Source organism: Mesoplodon bidens, assembly GCF_964165515.1.
Source record: "Mesoplodon bidens genome assembly, chromosome: 18".
Classification (NCBI taxonomy): Eukaryota; Metazoa; Chordata; class Mammalia; order Artiodactyla; family Ziphiidae; genus Mesoplodon; species Mesoplodon bidens.
The window spans coordinates 47,444,027-47,467,622 of NC_138175.1; the positions used below are offsets into that span (position 1 = coordinate 47,444,027).

The following is a 23,596-nucleotide window of genomic DNA, read 5'->3' on the forward strand; positions in this document are numbered from 1 at the left end:
GTGCAGCCGGCTCCACCCCCTGTCCCCTGGGCCCTAAGAGCCTGTGAGGGGCAGCTTGCCTTGGGACCCAGGGGACACCCCCTCCGCTTCCAGGGCCCTGGGCTGCATGTAAACCAGATGCAAACTATCTTAATGGTGACCTGCAGGGGTGCCCTAACACTCCCTCCCCCGTTCTGGGCAGCAGCTAAAAACTACAGCTGAACCTCTGCTGAGTGCTTGAGTGCTGGGCCACAGCTCGGAGATGGCAGCTCTGCACAGAGATGGCCATGCAATGTGTATCACTGCTCACCGGGGGCACATACATGCACTGAGTGGTAACCTCCTGTGCGGTGCGAAGACCAGTCGACATGCAAATGCCTGGATATCTGTGTGCACATATGTGGAGGTACCCAGAGCATATACAGAAGTGACACATGCATGTGTATTCATGCCTGCAGTGTGCAGAATCTCTTCACACATCTCGTGACGGCACACACGGGGCACTCGCTTCCACCCACAAAACGAGCCGCAGGGGTCCAGGAACCCCCTCACCCCGCCCCTGCCGGGCAGAGAACAACGGTTTGCGGGCCGCTACCCACGGCGTTAGAATGGAGTGCGAGGAGCTCAGGATCCCGCCTCAGGGGCCGACGCCTGGGCCAAAAGGGGACCTCAGAGAGCACCTTCCTCGGGACTTGGCCACGGCCCAAAAGGAATCTATCTAACACGTGCATTCCAACACAGTTTTGAGTTCACGGCCGCGCGCAATGCGACGTGGGTGCAAGCTGCCAGGAAACAGTCTCCTTCACTGGGAGTTCCCGCGCACTTCCCAAGGGCTGGAACTGGGCACGCGAGGCCCCGGAAAAGCTTAGCCCCGCCTCCTCGCCTCTAGAGGCGCCTGCGCACTGGGCTAGACTAGGTCTTTTCTCGCGCCGTTGTTTCTGCTCGGGTAGAGCGTATGCGCACGCGCTAACTGCGCCGCTGGGAAGAAGTCACGTGGCAGCCGGAAAGCGTGGCAGTAGCCTCCAGAGCTTCCCCACACCTTCTCCACCGCTCGGGCTGGAGAGAAAACAAAGACGTAGTTTCCGTTTCCACCAGCTCTTCCTCTTACAGTTCTCGAGGACGCAGTGCCGGCCGGGACTTCGGCTGCAGCCCAGGTGTGGGAGGCGACAGCGGTCATGGCGATGTTCGAGCAGATGAGAGCGAACGTGGGCAAGTTGCTCAAGGGGATCGACAGGTCTGAGCCTGGTCGGAGGGAGCGCTTCTGGCCAAGAGGGGTGGAGGAGAGGGTTTTCTGGAGCCAGCAAGGGGTGGGATTTTTCAGTCATCCTGGAGGACATGTTTAAGGCAAGCACTGTAAAGGCCTAAAGGCAGGAGGTAGCCTTGCCTACCGCTCAGTCTCCCCCTCTTTAACTGCCTTAAGACCGCCCTCTCTGCTCCTCAGCTTTCCCTCCATCAGCCGCTCAGTTTCCTCCCTCAGTCTGTGTCTCTCGGTGCCTCTTTATCGTTCCCCCTTTTTTCCCTCATGTCATTCATTGAACACATGTTTACTAAAATCTACTCGGTCAGTTCTGGGCAATGCTGCGGACCAGAGGTGACCAAAAACAGCCAAAGGTCATGCTTTCATGCAGTTCCTAGTTCAGAGTCCAGGTAGACCAGACAATAGACAGCGATAGCCAGGAGTGGTCATAGCGGTGATGGGGGGAGCACAGGTAGATTGGTCGGGGCTGGGATGTGGGAAGCCAGGCAGGAGAGGATGGGGCTAGACCACAGTGGGGTTTGGGGACAGAAGGAAGGGGTGGGTGGCAAAGATGTCCAGGGGGCCAGGTATACAGGCTGCCAGGGCTAGTTGGCTGAGAGATTGAGGAGGCATCCTAGAAAAGGCCCCAGGGTTCTGACGGGGTTTAGAGGTTACGCTTGGGTCTGGGATGTGGATAAGCTTCAGTCAAGTTATAGAGCTGATTCATTATCTGAGTAGAGCAAATGGCCAGTGACAGATGTAGAGGGAGGAGCAGGCTACAGTGCCCTCCACCCCCCACCGGCTTCCATAGAGTGACGGGCCTCAGCTCTTGTCTCCTCTTTGCTTACCCATCTTGTTTCTCCTCTACTTTAGGTACAATCCTGAGAATCTGGCCACCCTGGAGCGCTATGTGGAGACACAAGCCAAGGAGAATGCCTATGATCTGGAAGCCAACCTGGCTGTCCTGAAGCTGTGCGTGTCTGCCTCCATTCCCACCCCCATGCCAGTAGCCAGCACTCCCAGCGCTGGGTGGGGTGGGAGTTGGGGGTAGCCTGCAGGATGTGGCTTCGCTCTCTCTTTTTCAAAGTTGAAGTACAGTTGATTTACAATGTTGTATTCGTTTCAGGTGTACAACCTAGCGTTTGGATGTTTTTATAGATGATGCTCCGTTTAAAGTTATTATAAAATACGTGTTATAGTCTCTGTGTTGTACATTACATCCTTGTATCTTATTTATTTTATACATTGTAGTTTGTACCTCTTAATCCCCTATCTTCCCCTCTTTTGCCACTCCCCCACCCCACTGCCCTCTGTTAAGCACTAACTTGTTCTCTGTACCTATGAGTCTGTTTGTTTTGTTGTATTCGTTCGTTTGTTTTATTTTTTAGATTCCACACTGAAGTGAGAGTATATGGTATTTGCCTGTCCTTGTCCGACTCACGTCACTAAGCACGATATCCTCTAGGTCCGTCCATGCTGCTGCAAATGGCAAATTTCCATTCTTTTTGTTTCTAATGGATGAGTAATACTCCGTTGTGTGTATGTGTTTATATGTACCACATTTTCTTTATCCGTTCATCTGCTGATGGACACTTAGGTTGCTTCCAGATCTTGGCTATTGTAAATGGTACTGCCCTGAACATTGGGGTGCATGTATCTTTCGAATTAGTGTTTTTATTTTCTTCACATATATACCCAGGAGTGGGATTGCTGGATCATGTGGTAGTTCTATTGTTAATTTTGGGGGGAAGCTCCATACTGTTTCCCATAGCGACTGAACCAATTTACATCACACTAACACCCTACGAGAGTCCTCTCTTCTCCACATCCTCGCCAATGCTTTGTTATTTGTTTTTTTTTGATGATAGCCATTTTGACAGATGCGGAGTGATATCTCTTTGTGGTTTTGATTTGCATTTTCCTGATGGTTAGCAATGTTGAGCACCTCTTCGTGTGCCTGTTGGCCATCTGTATGTCTTCTTTGGAAAAACATCTATTCAGGTCTTCTGCCCGTTTGTTAATAGGGTTGTTTGTTGGTTGGTTGGTTGGTATTGAGTTGTATGAGCTCTTTATATATTGATATTTTGGATAGGATGTGGTTTCTCTTAATGTGCAAGACTAGGAAGCCAGAGAAGTTGGGGCTGGAAGAGGGATGGCTTTTAAAAAAAACACACACATACAGGCTAGTACATAAAACGCATGTATAGTTTAACAAGCAATTATAAATGAACACCTATGTAATCACCATCCAAATTGAAAAACTGAGTGTTGTTAGCGCCCCTGGTCCGTTGCCCCATATGCTTTGTGCCAACCACCTTGACCCTGGTAACCACTCTCGTGGTATGCTCTCATGGCCTGGCTTTATGTGAATTTACTGCATGTGCACGTACACACGCACACATACACACGCTTCCTGACTAGCTCAGTTCAGGTTTGCCTGCTTTGACCTTGACATAAGTGTAATTATACAGCTGGAGCTCTTCTGCATCTGGCATCTTCCACTTGGCCCGGGGTCTGTGAGCTCCATCCTTTTTCTGTGTGGCTGCAGTTTGTTTGTTGTCATTGCTGTGTAGTGTTCCATGTGTGTCTGTGTCTTAATTATCTGCTCTCCTGTCAGTGGACGTTTGGGTTCTTCCTCCTCAGTGCTTTATTGACATACTACCAGCTGTGTAATTTGTATAGCTTGCATAGCCTCAGTTTTGCCATCGATAAAATGGAGATAACATCACTTGTATTTGTGAGGTTGTTTGGGTTGTTATTGGTGATTACCGCTGCCTGGTGAGTGCTCCCCACGTGGCAGCTGCTGTGCTGTAAGCTTTGTGTGTATTAACACACTTAGATGTGAGTTAATTGTGAGCTCAGTTGCCCTTAAGAGCTAGATATGGTTGCTATTGTCCCCTCTTGCAAGGGAGGAAACCGATGCACAGAGCATTTAAAATAAGTAATCCGCTAGTCCCCACCAAACAAACAAACAAACAAATAAGTAGTCCAGGGTCACTCAGCAGTGAAGTTTAAACCCAGGCAGTTGGCTCCAGAGCCTTGACCACTACTGCAGACTGGCTCTTATGTACTCATTTGTTTATGAATCACTCAACACTGTCTGCCGTACTGCCTGGTTGTGAGGATTAACTGTCCCCATCTACAGAGCAGGAAAGTAGGGTCAGGGAGGTTAAGGTCACACAGCCAGAGAGTGGTGTGGTTGGGGTCGGAGCCCAGGTGTGTCCAGCTCCCAGACTCTGGGCCGAAGCAGTGGGCAGCCTGTCTGGCACCTGGTGAGGCCCAGGGACCTGGAGACAACACTGCTACTGTGTCTCTTGTTCCCCTTCCCAGGTACCAGTTCAACCCAGCCTTCTTCCAGACCACAGTCACCGCCCAGATCCTGCTGAAGGCCCTCACCAACCTGCCCCACACCGACTTCACGCTGTGCAAGTGCATGATCGACCAGGCCCATGTATCCTTCCCATTTCCCGGGCTGGGTGTGGGGGAGGGGGCGGGGCAGGGTAGCTGAATTCATGGGGAAGTGGTCTGAGTTCAGCCACAGACACTGAGCTCTGAGCTTGGCCTGGTGCTGGCTGGGACTGGAGCACTGTGGAGGCTGAGGAAGGCCTGGCCCCCTGCCCTCACGGAGCTCACAGTCCAGTGGGGGACACCTGTCCTGTCGGTGACGGCCTGAAATAGTCAGGGCTTGGGGTTAGAGAGCACGAGGCACCTGAACCTGCCTGGATGCTAGGAAAGCTTACTGGAGGAGGGAACATATGAAAGATGAGGAATTAGGTGAAGTGGTAGGGAAGGGTGATCCAGGCAAAGGGAATAGTATGTAGGAAAGGAGGAGGAGAAGAGCTCGGTGCTGTTTTTCAGAGGCAGTAGAGGAAGTTTGGCAGAGCTGCGCCACAGAATTGGTCAGACTCAAAAAGGGCACTGGGGAGCCGTAGAAGGCTTTAAAGCTACAGAGTGATGTGGGTAGATTTATGCTTTAGAAGGATTCCCATGAGGCTTCCTAGCTGAGTAAAGACCACCAGGCAAAAGGCAGGAGCCCTGAAGAGCTGGATTGTCAGCTGAACTTCATTGTATGTAACCTCAGGGCCTGGCACAGTGTCTGGCACAGTGCTGGTCTTCAGTGAAGAAATACTGAGTGAAAAATCAATAAACTGGCCTGCTCACTGGTGGCTGGGCTGAGAAGTGTCTTCCTCATTGAACCTGCTCTGCCACGTGTGTCCATGGGAGCACCTGCCTTCTGAGAGACTGTCCACCTTCCCCAGAGGTCTGTTCCGGTGGCTTAAAAAAGGCACGTTGTCCACTGTTCAAAGTACAACAAAGTGTACAGTGAAAAAGCCAAGGCTTCCTCCCTCCCCATCCCACAGCCGCCTACTCCCCTCCCCGAAGACAGCAGTTGTTTGCAGTTCTTGGCTACCTTTCCACAGATACCCTACAGGTACATACGTACAGGTGTTTATAGACACATATTCCTCCCCACCCAAATGGTGGGCTGTTACACACATCGTTCTGCATCTTGCTTTTTTCTTATCACAGTGGGTCTCATCGCTCTCTCCATGTCACTTCTATAAGAGGTGACTCGATCTCAGTGTGTGGAGTGGCCACAGTTGAATTGTCCCCATCACTGGGTCATTAGGGTGTTTCTCACTTTTGCCATCACGAGCGTGCTGCGGTGCACAGAAGATGGGCGGGCTGGCCTAGGGTCAGCAGCAGCCTCCTCAGGCTCCAAGGCCTTTTGCCCTTAACCCTTCCTCCCAGCAAGAAGAACGGCCCATCCGGCAGATTTTGTACCTCGGAGACTTGCTGGAGACATGCCACTTCCAGGCCTTCTGGGTAACTTCCCTTGGGTCCGTGGGCAGGGTGGTGACTGGGCCGCGTGGAAAAGACTGCTAAAAGTCACAGCCATGCACATTTGTTGGCTGCCTCCGTGGCAGTGGGCCCTGTGCTCAGAGCTTTGTGTGTGTGGTCACATGGAATGGTCATCCTCACCCAGAGCCAGGACTCCCAGGTCCTCTCCTCTGCCCGCAAAGCTCAGGAGCGTGCTCGTGCGGGCGCGCTCTCTCTCTCCCCACCTCCTCCCCCCTCCCCCCTCTCTCCCTCCACCTCCCCCCACGTTCTTCCAGTAAAAGTCCTCCATCCTCTAAATACTCTTCCCCCCTTTTCTTGTTCTAACTGAGCCTGGCCTCCCACTCCTGCAGCTTCCCAAGTGGGAGGCCAGGTGGCCTCCTAGCTTCTCACTGCCACCCCCAGACCCATCTCCCCTCCCCCAGCCCCCAGCCCCGAAGCGCCTGCGATAGCACTTCCCTGCCCCACTTTGTTGGTATCAGCACCCCCCTGCCCGCCCCCCATGACTGCTCCTCATTTTTGTGAATCTAGCTCACTGCCACTCTTTACCACTCCTGTCTTTATTCTTAGATACTTGAAAGGGCAGATCCGTGATCCTTCCACCACCCTGACTTCTCAGTTTCCGGATTTCTTGGCCTTCCCATTTTCCGAGCCCCTCACTCCCAGTCACATCCTAGACCAGTTCTCAGCACACTGGACCCCTGAGGAATTAAAAAAAACAAATACTAACAAGTGAATCCTGCCTTCACAGAATCTGATGTAACTGGCCCAGGCATGGTCTAGGCTTAGGGATTTTAAACACATCCTTGGTGATTCTGATCGCCGGCTAAGGCTGGGAGCCACCGGCCTGTACTCGTCTTCACCAGTAACGGCCTCCTCTTCTGCCCATGAATGTCGAACGTTTCCACCCTCCGACCACTTCCTCCTCGCTTCCCAGCTCGCCCCCGTGAGGTCAGGTCTCCGACCCGACATTCTTGGGCCTGGCCAGCAGCCCCAGTCCTCTGTTCTGCTTCCTCCTTCAGCACAAGGCGCGCACTCCTCCCCTCGACACCCGTGTCTCAGGGGATGCTCCAGGCTGGAGAAGACCCAGCAAGCGACCCAGACCCACTCTTCAGCTCCTCCTGGCCTGGGGCCTTGCTTCCCTCCCCCTCGCCTGGACAGCTCTTCACAGCTGCCCATCGCCACCGCTTTCTCCCCACCTCAGCTTACGATCGGGCTTCTCATTTCATGGGAAAATAGAGGCAGCCAAAGCAGAACTTCCTGCCCCTGGCCAGGCGTCTACTGGCAGCTGACGGAGCACTTTTCTCTTTTCGTGGGCGACCTGTCCCTCCTCCCGTCGCAGGCACCCCTGCTCTGGCGCACCGACCCCCTTCCCTCTGGCCCACTCAGCAGCATCACCCCAGCCGTTCTCCCCAGTCTCTGATGGCAGCAAACTTGGCCTTCCCACACTGTTTCTGTCACCACGGAGCACGTCCACCCCGCAGTGAGTTCCAGCCTAAAAAAGAGAATGCTCCCTGGACCTCCACGCTCCCCACCAGCTCTGCCTCCCCCCCCCCACCCCGCCCCGCTTCCTCTTCTCCCCTTCCAGCCACGCTCCCGGCTGGGGCACTGGCTGGCCCAGTTTGCCCAGGGCTTTCCTGGTTTTCAAGCTGAAAGTCTCACATCCCAGGAAACCCTCAGTCTCCGTTGAATCGGGACTGTCGGTCGGCCCGCCCCTGGGCCACGTTGCCTGTGCTCAGCCTCCCCTCTCCCCCTGCTCACTTGAACTCACGCCGTTCAGTGCATTCAGGCTCTTAGACCAAGCCTCTGCCCCCGCAACCCACGCGCAGGCCGTGGAACCACTCTTGTTGAGACCCACAGTGACGTCCCCATTGCTAGGTCCGGTAGGAAGTTCTCAGGCCCCGGCTCAGCTGCCAGGCCAGCGTCTCTTGGCCTCCGGGACAGCTGCTCTCCTGGCTTTCCTCCCGCCACACCGGCTGCTCCTTCCTGTTTTCCCTGCAGGTTCCTCATTTCTCTCTGAGGTTGGGGGGCTCCCTGGCTGGGAAGGTGGCATTTGAGCAGAGGCCTGAAGAAGGTGGGAGTGGTAGTTGTGGGGGAGGAGAGTTCCAGCCCCCAAGGCAGCCAGCGCAGAGACCTTGAGGTGGGCGGGTGTCTGGAATTTCTAAGGGGCAGCGAGGAGCCCCTGTGGCTGGAGTGAGGGGGTGAGTGGGAGGAGGTGGCGGGCAGATCCTGGGGGGCCTCGTGGGCTGTGGTAGGACCGTTGCCCTCTTCTCGGAGATGGGAGCCAAGAGGAGGTGGGTGAGTGTAGGTAGCTAATCTGCATCTGTCTCCTCTCTTGGGACTGTGGTTTCTGCCTGCCAGGTTCAAACCCCAGCTCTGTGACTTCGGGCAGATCACTTAGCTGCTCTGAGCTTTGATTTCCTCATCTCTAAAATGGGCAAGGGACTTCCCTGGCGGTCCAGTGGTTAAGTCTCTGTACTTCCACTACAGGGGGTGCGGGTTCGATCCCTGGTCAGGGAACTAAGATCCCACATGCCACGTGGTGCAACCGGAGAGAAAAATAAAATGGGCAAAAAAACAGCAACTGTTTCATCATAAGGTTGCACACAGAATAAGGGCCGGCATGTGGGGTGAATGCTGGGGTGTTCACTGCTGTTATTGTCAGTGTTAGTATTCCTGACATTATTGATGTTAATGTTATTTCAACATTGTAAATCCCCTCCCAGCAAGCCCTGGATGAAAACATGGACCTCTTGGAAGGTATAACTGGCTTTGAAGACTCTGTCCGAAAATGTAAGTCCCTCTCTGAGCTTGGGCTCCCTGCTGCGGGGGAGGGAGTGGCAGCAGGGTCCTGGGGGTGGCCCTTCATCATCTTTGTCCCTAATTCCCACAGTTATCTGCCACGTTGTGGGCATTACTTATCAGCACATTGATCGCTGGCTGCTGGCCGAGATGCTCGGGGATCTGACAGGTAAGGCCCCCTCTGGGTCCCTAGTGCCCGTTCAGGAGGTTGGGAGTGAGGAGGGCGGTGGGCCTCAGCCAGCTTCTCAGATGGGCCCACCCCTGCCTCACCAGGTCATTATTGAAGGCCCAGGGAGGGAATAAGGAATTAGTATAAAATGTTCCCTTCCTTGGCGGGGATCCTATGGCATTCATTCATTTATTCTGCTTAAATTAATTGAACGCCTACTCTGTGTTCAAGGCCCTGGGGCCACGGCAGTGAACAACACAGAATGACTCAGATTCGTTCTCGTGAAGTTGGCAAAGCAGATGACAAATGAAGATGTACACGTCCAGTGGGAATTCATGCATGACAGCCCCTAGAGAGGGCTGGGGCGGGCGAGGGGCGGGGGGACAGGAGGCACGTGGAGGTGAGGAGGTGCAGCATCTGAATGGTTACTCAGCGGAGTGAGGCGGGCAGAGCAAATGTGAGGATCCTGTGTGCTCACAGAGCAGCCAGGAAGCCCTAGGCTGGAGCAGGGTGAGCGAGGGGGCGGAGCTGAGGGCGGAGAGGTGGTGGTGGGAGGGGCTTCAGATACTGAGGAGCCTCCTGCCTGAGGAGGCCTTTACCCTGGGTGAGATGGAGCCACTGGAGGGTCTGAGCAGAGAGGGACCTGATCAGATTTATGTTTTTTTTTGTTTTTGTTTTTGTTTTGCTGTATGCGGGCCTCTCACTGTTGCGGCCTCTCCCGTTGCGGAGCACAGGCTCCGGACGCGCAGGCCCAGCGGCCATGGCCCACGGGCCCAACCGCTCCGCGGCATGTGGGATCCTCCCGGACCGGGGCACGAACCCGTGTCCCCGGCATCGGCAGGCGGACTCTCAACCACTGCGCCACCAGGGAAGCCCCAGATTTATGTTTTTAAAGATCCCTCCAAGGGCTTCCCAGGTGGTGCAGTGGTTGAGAGTCCGCCTGCCGATGCCGGGGACACGCGTTCGTGCCCCGGTCCGGGAGGATCCCACATGCCGCGGAGCGGCTGGGCCCGTGGGCCATGGCCGCTGGGCCTGCGCGTCCGGAGCCTGTGCTCCGCAACGGGAGAGGCCGCAACAGTGGGAGGTCCGCATACCACACACACACACAAAAAGGGTCCCTCCAAAAAGAAAAAAAAAATGTGTGTGTATTTGCTCATTTTGCAAAAAGAAACGCAAGAAGGAAAAATAAAAGAACTAAGGAAAATGGTTACTCCCTGGGGAGCGAGAGTGAGAACGGGGAGGAGGGTGGCGGGTTGGGGGAGAGATTTCTCTGAGTACCGTCTTGGATAGTTTTGCCTTTTGAGCCAGGTGGGTTTTTTGTGGGATGTTTGTTTGTCTTCAGTGGAAGCTAACTTTTAGTGGGCGCTTTGCGTCAGGCACTATACTAAGTGCTTTACCTCGGATAGATGTTTTACATGTTTAAAAGTGAAATTAAATCAAAAGGGGATGAAACAACCCTTAGAAATGACTGTAAAGAGAAACAGATGAATAATAGTCATGCAGAAAAGAGTTATTTCAAGGAACAGAACACTTCTCTGGCTGGACAACCTTACAGGCATATTTTCTAAAGGCAAAAAACAGTTGCAGAGAAATGCTTAAACCTGGTGCCATAAGCTTATTGTTAGTGGTAACGAAGACATCCTAATTTTGAAGCCATTTCATGTAGATTGTGGGGAAGGGCAGATAAGTACACTGCTGTCATTAGGAGCCGAGCTTCGAACTGGGAGAGGTAAATCGAAAATGAAAGGAGGCTAAGACAAAAGCCCTGTAATGGGAAGGATGTGAAGGCTAAAAGGCTCCCTCTGGCTGCTGTTCAGAGAATGAACTGTAGAAGCACCAGGCCGGCAGCAGGAGACCAGGTCGGCTGAAGGAAGGCAGGGAAGGAGGACACCTTGGTCCCCCGGTGCTGTGGGATCAGAGTGCGCAAAGCCCCTGTGCTGCTGTGTCCCCTGCAGACAGCCAGCTAAAGGTGTGGATGAGCAAGTACGGCTGGAGCACCGACGAGTCGGGCCAGATCTTCATCTGTAGCCAGGAAGAGAGCATTAAGCCCAAGAACATCGTGGAGAAGATCGACTTTGACAGTGAGTGGTGGCCTGAGGCCTCAGGCTGTAGGCCTGAGGAGGTGCCCTTTGACAGACCAGGGCTGGGGCCCCAAAGGACCCAGGTAAATAAGTTCTGGTTCAAGGCCAGGAAATTGGCATCTGCCAGACTCCTCTGACCTCTTCGGTCCCAGGCCGCCTGCCCAGGGAGGGATGGCAGAGGATGCTGGGTGTCCTCCCCTGGAATTCTGGGTACTGTATCCTGCCCTGAAGCACTCAGTAAGAAAGACTTCCTGGGGTTTGGAGGGGCCTTGCAGGGTGTCCCCGCACCTTCACTGATCCCAGGGCTCTCGGGGCCTCAGCCCCGGCATCTGCTAAAACACAGCAAAACACCAACCAGGAAGTGCAGGCTCTGTGGTCCGGCTAGCTGGGTGGGATCTTGGTTCTTTATTTCATAGCTGTGTAACTTTGGGCAAGAGATTTTTACCTCTCTGTGCCTTGGTTTTCTCACGTATTAAGTGGGGATGATGGCACCAATGATTATAACAAACACTGTGTAGTTTTTTACACTTTTTAAGTCATTGGTCCTCAGGTCACCCCCGTAAGGTAGGTGCCATTATTGTAAGTGACTGAACACCACCACGATAGGCACCTCACGGAGGTGTGAGTGTGAAGCGAGGCAGTCCACACGCACCACTTAGCAAGGAACCAGTCTCACAGCTCACGGGATGTTACCCTTGTCACCATCACGTATACATTACCTAACACAGACTCCACTGGCTGCTCAACTGGAGCAAATTTGCTGTTCCATTAGCACACGCTCTCTCACCTTTGCGCTGGGTGGATGCCCTGGAGTGAGAGAGAACCGGAGGACAGGGAAGGGCTGCTTCCTTAGGCCCTGGGTCTCCTCCCTGCCCTCTTGAGTGTGATTCTGGTGTTTTAAAGATACGGACTGGTACGGTGTAGCCTCTGAGTACAAACCAAGTTGCTCCTTAATCGAGAAACAAGATTGAGCGGGCAGTCATCTCCACATTTGGGGGCTGTGGACCCTCACTCTAAATGAGATGTGCCCACTGGGTGGGGTTCTCTGAGAGAACTCACTGGAGCAAAGGGTTCTGCAATGAGGAGATGCAGGTTCAGTGCTCAGTGTCTTGCAAACAGTACGTAATAAATGTTACTATGATGGTGCTGATGATAGCAAGCTACACTTACTTAGTAACAGGCATTGTTCTAAGGCCATCATTTAATCCCATAGGGTAGATGGTTCTTATAGGTGGGAAACTGATGTTTAGTGACTTGCTTGAGGTCACCCCCGCCCCCTGCCCCCGGTACAGGGTAGAGCCGCGACTCGAACCTAGGCCTCCTTGTTCCAGACTCCAGACTTTTAACTCTACTGCCTTTGTGATGGTGACTCAGGGGGTTTGTGATCATCTGTCCCTAAACAATCATGGGCTCTGTGGTTGGTGGCTAGAGGTTCGTCTCCCATTCTGCTCACGTTGACCCTGGCCTTCCCTTTCAACAGGTGTGTCCAGCATCATGGCCTCCTCCCAGTAACTTTGCAGGCGTTTAATAAAGACTTGTTGACTTCTTAGCCCTGTTATCTTCTTGTTGGCTTCCTGACTCTGCCCCTCTCCCACCGGGGGAACAGGCCTCGCATGGCCCTGTGCTGGGGCCACCTCTGTTCTGGCTGCCCACACCCACGTCCACCAGCAGCCAAGCTTCCTTTGATCTCCTCCTCTGCCCGGACCCAGCAACTGACCTCCATCACCACCTTCCTGACCTGTCAGGTCACAAGTGGAGGGCACGCAGCCGTGAGTCAGCAAGGAGGGTGTGAATGGGCTGTGGGTGAGTCAGCAAGGAAGAGGGTGTGAATGGGATGTTGGAGCCCAGCCCTGCACCTGGGGCCAGCTTGGGCTGTCCTGTCCTCCTGAAAACCCAGGCAAACAGGTGTGGCCACTGGGTTCCTGGTGAGGGAGAGGCACCAGCTTTGCCCTTGGCCCTCACAGATGCAGCCACTAGTGGCCCTGAGGCAGTGGCTGGAGGGGTGAGTTGGGTGGGGGGATTCTGGCTGCTTGCTCAAGCGGTTTTGTGTCCTTGCGTTCTGTTCCTCAGTTTCCTCATCTGTGAAAGGGGGAGAATAATGCACCCTTGTCAGAATCATGAGGATTCTGTGAGCTCTGGCCGGTAAATTCCTCAGATCAGGACCTAGCCTGTTTTTGGCGCTTAGAAAACTGGAGTCGTTAATTTCAGAGTCAGAAGAGTTTGTCCCCAGTGTTGCAAACTAGTCCCCAGCACTCTTCTGTTTGGTGAGACTTTATAAGAAAATTGGGATTTGAGGCCAGGCCATTCCACCCCTACCCCATGCCAAGTCCCAGCCTATAGTGGCCAGGCCTAGCACACGTCACATGATCCTTAGTTGGGTTGGTTATTTGCATTTTACAAAGTATTCCAGATATTCTGGCAGAGTGACCTTAGGTTGGTTATTCACATTTTATAAGGTATTCCAGACTTTCAGGCGGAGTGACTTTGGGCGGGTGTCTTCACCTGTGAGCCTGTTGCCTGCAGGAAGAGGGAGTGGGGACAGCAGTGACTGGGGAAAATGGAGGAAATCAAATGCCACAGTAGATGCACATCCCTTTACATAGACTGCTGGTGCCCCTGAGGGAGCACCTCATTCTCAAATGACGGTATGTGTGGACTCTGCCCACGGAAAGGGCAGGTGAGCCTGTGCTGCCAGCCTTCCCAGCCCTCCCCACTTGCCAGCACTCACACCGATCGTTCTCTGAGGGCCCTGACTTGGGGAGCCAGGGCCAGACGGGACACCCTTGCCCTGGGATCAGACCTGAGCAGGATCCAGGAACTAGGGCATGCCCAAACGCTGGGGACAAAGGGTGCTTTTGCAGCTCAGGAATTGGGAGCTAGCTCTAAGAGGGGTAGGAGGAGGGGAGACAGGGATGCTGTTACCCACCCATTTGGTTGTGTGAGTCAGCAAAAGGCACCCGTTCTGGGTGGGCACACTCCCGCTCACCCACGTAGCACTTGCCCTTGTGTAGGGTACAATGGGCCATGGCCACCCTGCAGGGGAGGAGGAAATGACCTTTCTCTGTTTTGGAAGCCACAACTTGTCCTGCTTTGCCAACCTGCTTTTGCTCCAGGAGGATCATCCTTTGAGCAGCTAAGAGGCCTGGCTCTGCAGAACGACTGAGTTCAAACACCAGCCTAGTGACCTTTGGGTGTGTTAGTCAACCCCTCCGTGCCTCAGTTTTACAGCTGGGGAGAGTACCCACTTCAGTCATTGCTGTGAGTTAATGCACTCAACTTGTCACCTGTCATGGTGGCTCCGGCTTAGGGCTGCTGTTTCAGCTGCTTCCACAGTCACCTCTAGACATCCCAGGACCTGTTCATGTTCCTACCCTGAGAGGATGCAGCCCTCTCTCCTTTGTTTCATCGAAGTGGCATTAATAATGGAATACAGCATTTATTTGTTTTAATTCAACATTTATTTATTTAATTTATTTTTTTGACCGTGAGGCTTGTGGGATCTTAGTTCCCTGACTAGGGATTGAACCTGGACCACAGCCATGAAAGTGCCGAATCCTAACCATTAGACTGCCAGGGATTTCCCAGTAATGGGATACAGCATTTAATAAGTTCTGACTGAAGTCTTGAGAACTCCAAGAAATGGTGATGTGGAAATGGTGAACCTAATGCCAGGGCCCACTGGCCATACCCTTTCACTCGGGGATCTCTCCCTCTTCTTGCCTGCTGCACCTTGACCGTCCATAAACAGTAGCTATTATTACTGCACTGTCCATGGATGGCTGCTGGGAAGTGGCCTCAAAGCTGGCAATTAAAGGGAGCCTTTAAACCTCATTGGCTGGGGACATCGACATCCACTTCATCTCTGAGCCCTTGGTCTGGGAGGTTTCTCAGTGTCAACCGGGAGCACGCAGGGAGGGGCAGATGGCCCATTGAGTGGCCTTTCCCTGCCCAGCGAGCCCAGCACAAGAGTCCTGGGCTCGTTCTGCAGGTTAGGCAGGAAGAGGGTGCTTTGCCCCAACACAGACCCAGCCCAAACCAACTTTGGAAACAGCCAACACCCGCGTCTTTGGCCAGGTCATGGCATTACCTGGGAAAGTGGGCTGCCACCTAGGCATCATCCCCTTCCTTTGCTTGCCCTTGGATTTCTTCGAGTGCCTTTGAGAGAGGAGAGGAGAGATCCTGGTAGCTCCCATAACCTGGAGAAGCTGTGTCTTCTAATCCCCATCCCCAGCAGATGACTGCAACACAGTCCTTTTGTATTGCCGGTCAGGCTCTGCTTCAGTCAAACCCTTACCTTCTTACCTTCCCTAACACCCACCCATTCCCCTCAAGGTTGCTCTAGGTCCAAAACCTAGAGCCATCTTGAGTCTTGATTCTTTGCGCACTTTCCCACCCCTGCCTCCCACCCCCATCAAATTCATGACACTAAGTCTTGGAGGCTCCACTTGCCCACATCCTCCCACTGCCTCTCCTCCTCAGCACTCTCCTCCTTCACCCTCTTGTCTGTCTGTGTCAGTACCATCGCAGCAGCCTCCCCGCTGGGCTCCCTGAACTCACTCCACCTTCTACAGTTTGTTCCCCTTGTGTGGCCAGACAGACCCTATGGACAGTTGAATCAGACCCCACCCCTGCTTGCAGTCCTCTCCTAACTTACCATTGCACTTAGAATAAAATTCATTATATGTCCCCACTGCACTTAGAATAAAATCAAAACTTCTTTTCAGGCAAAAAATAGTAAAAAAAAAAAACCCAAAAAACAAAACTCCTCAGATTCTTCAGTATGGTTTTAAGCCTATTCATTCATCTGGGATTTATTAAGCTTCTGTCTTGTGCCAGACACTGCTTCAGGGGCTAGAGATACAGCAGTGACCAAAACAAAAGATCCTCACCATTCATGGGCTGACATTGTTGGGAAGGAGACAAATAAACATGATAAATAAACCAGTCATGTAGTATATTAAATGGTGATCAGTATTCTGGAAAGAATAAAGCTGGGAAGGTGTGGGATGCTATTTATGAAAAGGTGGTCAGGGGAGGTCTCACGAGGTGATATTTCCGCTGATCTGCAGGAGAGGAGGCTGTGAGCCCTGGGGATCCAGTATCTGGGGAAAGTGTTCCAAACAGTGGTAACAAGGTATCACCGTATACAAAGGCCCTGAGGCTGGACCGTAGTACCTGGTGTGTTGGAGGAACAGCTAGGAGGCCAGCAGTGTGGCGGGAGCTCAGAGAGGAGGGGGAGAGTGGGAGGTGAGCTGGGATAAGAATGGGGACCAGGATGACCAGGACGTGGAAGACCTTGTGGGTTTGGCTGAGGCCCCAGGAGTCTCGGTTATTTCAAAAGCTGGGCTGGGCTGCACCAGGGCAAGGAAGACTCCAGCAACCTTTCCTTCTTTCCTTGACTTTGACACGTGGCACCAAAGGAAGGTTCTGAGCAGGGAGGGAGGAACTTGATCTGACTCAAGTGTTCACAGGCTCCTTCTGACTCCTTGTGAGAAGGAGAGTTGGGAGGTGAGTGGAGGAGCAGAGAGATGGTGAGGACGCTACTGCAGTGGTCCAAGCGAAGACAAGGCGAGGCTGGACAGGACCAGGGCGTGGCCGTGGGGGAAAGGGGAAGTGGGTGGATTCCGTACATGCTCTGAAGATGGAACTGACAGAATTTCCTGAGGAACTGCATGTGGGGTGTGAAGACAAAGAGGAGCCAAGGAGGACTGCAAGCTTTGTTGCCTGCACAGCTGGAAGGATGGAGGCGCCATTGACTGGGATGGGGATGACTGTGGGGTGACCAGGTCTGAGAGGAAGATGAGGAGCTCAGCTTTGGATATTTACACTTGACATGCCTCAATGTAGCAATGTCATTTATCTGTATTTATTTATTGTTGCGCCACCCCCCCCAATATTAGCCACTTGAGAACTAATCACATTTATCATGCTCAGCACCATATCACCCGCACCCAAGAACAGGGCCTGGCACACCAGTAGGTGCCCAATAAATGTTTGTTGAATGAATGAAGATAGACAAGTCCAAAAAATCCTCTACCTTCCCCGTCAGCCAGTATCTATTCCAGTCTACCTAACTCCCATGTTCATTTCGTGAATCCCTCAGATGTTTGTTCAAATGTTCTCCTTCTCCGCAAAGGCTACCCTGAGTACTTCGTTTACGTGCCAGCTCTGCTTGATTTTTCTCCATAACACTTACCCCTTGTAATATATATGTACTTAAAATTTTGTTTGTTGTCTCCCTTCACTAGAAGGTAGTTCCATGAGGCCAGGGAGTTTTGTCTATCTTGTTTACTGGCAACGCACACAGTAGGCGCTTAATAAATATTTGTTAAATTTCTGTTACTGAATGGGAATACACGCCACGCCTCAGCAGGTTCAAGCCTGATGTCGAGACGCGCCTTACGAATCATCCATGCTCTGGCCCCGCCCACACGCAGAGGCCGCGCGCGCTCACGCGGGAGAGGGGGCGCGGCTCGTCCATGAGCTGAAGGGCCGAGGGGAGGTGCACTCTGCGCAGGCTCCGAGCTCCCCGAGGCGGGGTTTCAGTGCTTTTTGGCACAGGAGGCGCGCGCGCGCGAGAGGGCGGCGGCGGCGGCGCGGTGCGCAGGCGCAGCGAGCAGTGCGCAGGCGTCAGCGGAGGGCGGGCTGAAGCAGCTGAAGCGGCGGCGGTAGCGGCGGCAGCGGCGGCGGCGGCGGCGGCTCGGGCAGAGGGGCGGGAGCAGAGGCGGGAGCAGACGGGCTCGGGAGAGGCAGCGGAATGGTGGACTACCACGCGGCGAACCAGCCGTACCAATACGGCCCCAGCAGCGGGAGCAATGGCGCCGGCGGCGGGGGTAGCATGGGCGACTACATGGCCCAGGAGGACGACTGGGACCGGGACCTGCTGCTGGACCCGGCCTGGGAGAAGCAGCAGCGCAAGGTGCGCGGCCCGCGGGCCGAATGGGCTGGAGGGGGGGCTTCCGAGGGAGGCTGGGGGCCGGAAAGGGGCTGGGAGGTCCTGAGACGGAATTGGAGGGTCTGTGATGAGAACTGGGCGTCCTGGGAATGAACCGGCGGGTCTGGGAAGGGGTTTAGAGTCCTGAAGAGGAGTTGCAGAACTTGAGCAAGGAATTGGGAGTCTGAAAAAATAATTGGCGGCTGAGTAGGGAATATGGAAATCTAAAACAAGGAATCGGGGAGCCCGATGAAGGAATTGGAGGGTCTGGGCGGGGAATTGGGGGAAACCGGCGAGATGATTGGAGCCTCTAAAATGGAATGGGGTCTGAGGCGGGACTGGTGGGTCAGGATGGACTGGGGGGTGTTCAGAGAGAAACGGAGGAGTCTGGAATTTGTGGGTCAGGATCGAATTAGGCATCGGGGGAGTCTGAAGAGCTCGAGTATGGAGGGGGTTATTTGGATTGCGGAATCCTTTGAAGAGGGTTGGAATTGTGGGAGCCCCGGGTTGGGGGACTTCTAAAGGGATGAAGATTCTGGAAGTCTGAAGATGGAGTAGGGGTACCAAGGAAGGGATTATGAAGTCTGAAGAGTAGTGGGAGGACTGGGGAGACTGGGGAGGTGGAAGGAGGAGAGGGGCTGAGGAAAGAAGTGGGTGTGAAAGGACCCGGAGCTTGGGGGGGTGGTGAGGACGGGGAGGGCTGCTAAGGAGTTCCGGGACTCCGGGTCTGAAGGGAGAAGTTAGGGAGCTGTGAATAAGAGGATTTGAAGGAGGTGAGATTTATTTGGGGTGCGCTGTTCTACAGGGAAGAGGAGAAGATTGGGAGATAGGAAGAAGAGGAATATGATGAGGTCGAGACCTCATTGATGAGGAGAGGCCGAAGGGGGGGTACAGAGAGTATCTGGAGTGCTTTGAGGAGGGGATCTGAAGAACTGATGGAACGTAGACAAAGCTCAGCAAAGGGCTGGCGGCGCCGGAGGCTAAGGTAGCCTGGACAAGGTGAGGATGGCGGGAGAGAATGAGCGGAATGGCGGATGGTGGGAGGGAGGTTAGAGTAGTAATGAAAGTCTCATTAGAAAGGGAGTGTGTGATGGATAGACTGAGAAAGGAATTTGGGGGTGGGGGCTTCTGGACATGCAGTCCCGGGACTGGAGAGAGTGTGTGTATTGTGAAGGGAGAATAAATTGTTTGGGGAGGAAGAGGTGAGAGTGTCCAGAAGAATTGTGTCTTTTGGGGGTGGTGGTGAAGAGCTCTTTCTAAAGCAGGGTCTGTTTTCAGGTGGCATGTTGAGAAGGTGGGGGGTGTGTGTGTGTGTGAGATCCAGGATGGTTGAGAGGGGAGAGCTCCAAGCTGATAGAAGAGAGGGTTTGAGTGTGTGCAGCAAAAGCTAAAGAAAGGAGGGTGTTGAGTGGGTGTGTGTGTTGGGAGGGGGCTGTTTAGAAGTGTTGTGTGTGAAGAGGGTGGGACTTGCACTTAGAGGCATTTAATACGTTCCGGAGATCTGAATTTTCTTCCTAGGCTTGTTGTCAGCTCTGTGGCCTTGAGCAAGACCCTTGATCTCAGGGCAGTCCTGTCATCTGTGAAATGAGGAGGGGTCGAAGGGGGCCCTTCTGTGATTCTACAAGGACGGATGTGTGTGGTGTTGGGACTTCGGGAGGGTAGCTTTGGTGGAGCTTCCTCAGGATCATGGGGGCCAACTCAGGCAAGGGGCTTGAGTGGCGAGTGTGGCTGGAAGCCTCTTGAGGGTGTGACTTGGTGCTTTGGGGGCTCTGTGCAGGCAGCCCAGTGTGGAGGGGAAAGGGTGAAGGGAGCAGCTGTTCCAGGCAGCCTGGGGTGGAGCCTGGCATGACCTTGGGTAAATTACCAACCTCTGCTTGAATTTCCTCATCAGTAGGTGGGGGGGGGCGGGTGGTGGCTTGATGGTGGTGTCCTTATCTGTTGCCCCACCTTCCTCCGGGTGGGCAGGTTGAGATAATCTGACATAAAATTCTTATTGAGGGGAGAGACCTAGCCTGCAGTCTCAACAGTAATTTATTGCTGGAGGCAGTGCCGGGCTGGAAAAGGTTAAGAGTTGCCAAGAGACTTGGAAAGTTGGGAGGGGAACAGGGGGCCACGAGGTTGTTTTTGAGCATGTCTGGGATCTGTCTTCTCCAGCTCCAGGTGCTTGGGGAGAATGAACTTCAGAACATTTTTACTCCGGTGGTGGGAGTGGGGACCTTCCCTTTCCCTCCCTTCCTGACTTCTACGACTCCCAGAGTGACTCCCTTTGCTAGCTCATTTCCGCTCCCTCTGGGAGTTAGGGTGTGTGCTCCTTCTTGGTTATAGTCTACCTTGGAAGCTGGGTGAGGCTGAGGCACCATTCAGGCCTGGGCGGGACCCCCTAGGGGACTCACCGGAACCCCTAGGCCTTGCTGCTGTTGTATCATCCTCCCTCCTCCCTTCCACAAGGACCAGGCAAGGTTCAGGGAAAGGGTGGCTCACAATCCCTCTAACACTAGCTGTTTTAGATTCTCAATAAGGGGCAGATTCTAGTGTGTCCTGCTTTATACAACTGCGACAAATATTTACACATAGCTGTACTTCGCGGGGAAATGTCGCTTCACTGCTGTGCACCTGCCTATTATGGGGTGGGGATCCTTTCTGAAATGGGAGGAGGAGTAATGGAAAGGAATATATACACAAGTTTGTGCTGTTGTCTTCCTTCTAAGAGGAACCCCCTACCCCCATTCCCCCCAGACAGGCTGGCTGGGTTTTTCTGCGCTGCAGCGTCACCTTAGTGAATGACAGATTGCCCTTCTTGCCCCTCCAAGGCTGAGCCACTGGTCACAGGGAGAGTGGCAGTCCTGTGAGTGTCCTGTGCGTACTCTCATACCCTAAAAATCATTATCCAGGATAGCTGGATAGGCCCTTAAAGCGTGTGGAATTGAATTCTTCTAGGAATTAAGCAAGGTTTGGCCCAAGTCAGAGGGTGCGTGTGATTCCTGGTGGTTCTCAGTTCTACCTGAGGCCCTTCTAAGGACCCTTGTAACCAAGGCATTACCTGGTAAGTAGCTTATGCAACAGTTCTGATCTGGGAAGGCTCTGCATGTTTTCTCCAGGGGTGTGGGGGAAGGACTGGTCTGGCCTTTGAGCAAATTCTTGAGCAATTATAGCTCTGGGCCAGAGTTCTCTCTCCCAGTTTCTGAAAGTGGCCTGAGTAGCCTTGCCCACCCCACCCCACCACCCCGTTCTGCTGGACAGGTGAGGTCACTTGATAGCTGATCTAGAACTTCTCATCACAGCAAGAGGAATTGCCTCCTTTGCTAAGGTTGCCTGTTCATTGAAACATCACTGCTTACAGGGCCTCAGTGTTTAGACCCTGACCTTTGGCTCAGGCTCTATTAGATTTGAGTTAATTATTTGAAAGTTCTGATGGTGTCTTGTTTTTCTCCGAGCAGGGTTTGTTTGTTTGTTTGTTTCCTTAGGCTGATGATAGAGACCTCAAAGTAGCCGTCTGTTATTTTGTTCCATTTCTCTAATTGTTTGCCTCTTAGGATCTGGCAGTTTTAGAAACGGAGTAAGTTACATGCCGAAAACAAAGACAAAACCAAAAAAACCCTAAACTCAATTGTCATCTAGAATTAAAGACTGTAAATATGTGATGACGACAGGTATCCTGTTTGCCTTCTTGGGAGAGGGGTAGGGGAAGCTATCAGCTGCCAGCCTCTATCCCCTCCCGCCCCCCCGATGTGTTTTAAGAACAGGGCTTTTCTGGTGACTGTGGAAGAGATGAGATGTGGGAGGATGGCCTGGGAGTACAGCGCCCCTTGTACTCACTCACACTCATTCAGCTGAGAGTTGAACTCCGGTTGGTGCCATGGAGTGGCGCCTGTTGCTTCATCTAATTCTGTGCGCTCCAGGGCGTGGGCCCAGGATTGCCCTCTGCCTTTTGAAACACCCTCCCTGAGACCAACAAGGAGGCTGCTTTGGCAGCCGGGAGCTGACTCACTCTCCAGTTGGAACTGGTGCTAAATGGTTTCATTTAACGGCAGCCGCTTGCCTGGCCTAGAGTGGGATGCCTTGTGGGAAAAGTTTGGTGAAAGTGTTGGAGGAAAACAACCCTGGAAATGGTGTTGGAGGAAAACAACCCTGGAAATGAGGGTGGGGTTTTAATATCCAGGTGCTGCTGGTGCTATTAAACTCCTGAGATGCAATCCGGGAGGTCAGTTAAAATGTAGGCTTGCACTCTCAAAATGTCCTCTCAATCAGATGTCAGGGGAGCAGGGACAAGTCTGGATTCCAATCTGAAGCCTCTGGGGTGGGGAGTTCTGCCACTTAAACATGTATTCCAGTCACGGCTGACTTTGGCCAGACAGCACCCTTCTACAGCGTTAACTGAGTGAGTAGTACAAGTTATTTGGCAGTGCTGGTCTAGCAGATGACAGCGAAGAGAATGGAGCCAGAAAGGAATTGATTTGGGGAAGGCTCAAGGAATTTCTGAGACTGTTGAGATGAACGCCTTTGGCTTTTGCCATATTGATTTATAGTGTGCTGGGAATTGTACAAGCTTTTGACCAGATCTTAGAGTTGTTCTTTAAAAAAAAAAAAAAAATTCCTTTGCTCTTATTTTTGGAGGAGGGGAGAGGGAAAGGACAAAAATAAGGAACAGCTGTTTGCTCTGGTATCACTTGCTCATTCAGGTTTTCTGAATGGCTGAATTATCAACATGTTTATCTCTTGTCTGGCATTTGGTATATTCTAGATCAATGGTTTCCCCAGCTTTATCCTTATTTCCTTCACTTAGTGATGTCTGTGTTTTCATCAGTCATGGTCAGTTCCCTTCCGTTGCCTTTATTTACCTATTTATTTTGCAGAATGGCAAACGCACTCACATTACCTTGTTTAAGTCTCCCTTCCCCCCCCCTTTTCTTTTTTCATGGAAATAGGAGGCAAGTGATAGCAAGTTGGTAATTCAATGGCAGTGGTAATTGAAACACTGACCTACTAAAAGGGGGGTGGAAGCTTCTACTTGAGCAGCTACAAATCCTGTCGTCCAGGGAGGTTTGAAAGAAGCCTTTATGTCCTGGGTAGTTTGAGAGCTCAAAATCAGTCTCCTTTAGGATGAGGTTAAACTTTGAAACATCAAAGCATCGAGCGCAGTTATAAGGAAACTTAGTTTTACAGTGTTGCCTGTCTAGACACCAGAAGTTGTTATAAAGTGTCTGAAAGTGGCACAAGTAACACTTGCTTTTCTTCAGGAAGATTTATGAGTTACATTTTAGTCAGTAACCCAGGTATCAGGGAGTGTAGGGTTCAGTGAGTTAAGAGAAACAGAATCATTTAAAATTCCAGCCTCTGTTTAAAGAGTGATCTTATTGGGAGGAAAAATTAACTGGCGGGTGGGAGGAGGATCCCGCCTCCTCCAGAAAGTGAAAACTGCATACATTTAACTGGCAAGAGTGACCTTTATCGGTGCTTGGGAAGTTTTGTCCAAGAAGCGGTCTCCCTGGGATTATAAAAATCCCAGAGACATTTGTCTTGGTGTTGTGCCCTTTTTGGTTGTGTTGTTCTTTCAT

At 52.7% G+C, this 23,596-nt stretch overlaps 2 protein-coding genes across 2 annotated transcripts in view; both read left to right on the forward strand.

Moving 5' to 3' along the window:
• The first annotated feature begins 977 nt into the window (after window positions 1–977).
• EIF3K (eukaryotic translation initiation factor 3 subunit K) lies at window positions 978–12,656 on the forward strand. The gene is made up of 8 exons (XM_081216921.1): window positions 978–1,213; window positions 2,090–2,188; window positions 4,547–4,667; window positions 5,969–6,043; window positions 8,782–8,848; window positions 8,949–9,026; window positions 10,982–11,107; window positions 12,588–12,656. The coding sequence occupies exons 1-8, from the start codon at window positions 1,155–1,157 to the stop codon at window positions 12,617–12,619; spliced, it is 657 nt and encodes a 218-aa protein (XP_081073047.1). The 5' UTR covers window positions 978–1,154; the 3' UTR covers window positions 12,620–12,656.
• A 5,143-nt stretch (window positions 12,657–17,799) lies between these two features.
• The window catches only part of ACTN4 (actinin alpha 4), a 72,826-nt gene continuing 67,029 nt past the window's right edge, over window positions 17,800–23,596 (forward strand). The window contains exon 1 of the mRNA XM_081215838.1: window positions 17,800–18,026. Coding sequence (XP_081071964.1) covers window positions 17,865–18,026 — 162 coding nt within the window. The 5' untranslated portion in view covers window positions 17,800–17,864. The remainder of the gene's footprint in view (window positions 18,027–23,596) is intronic.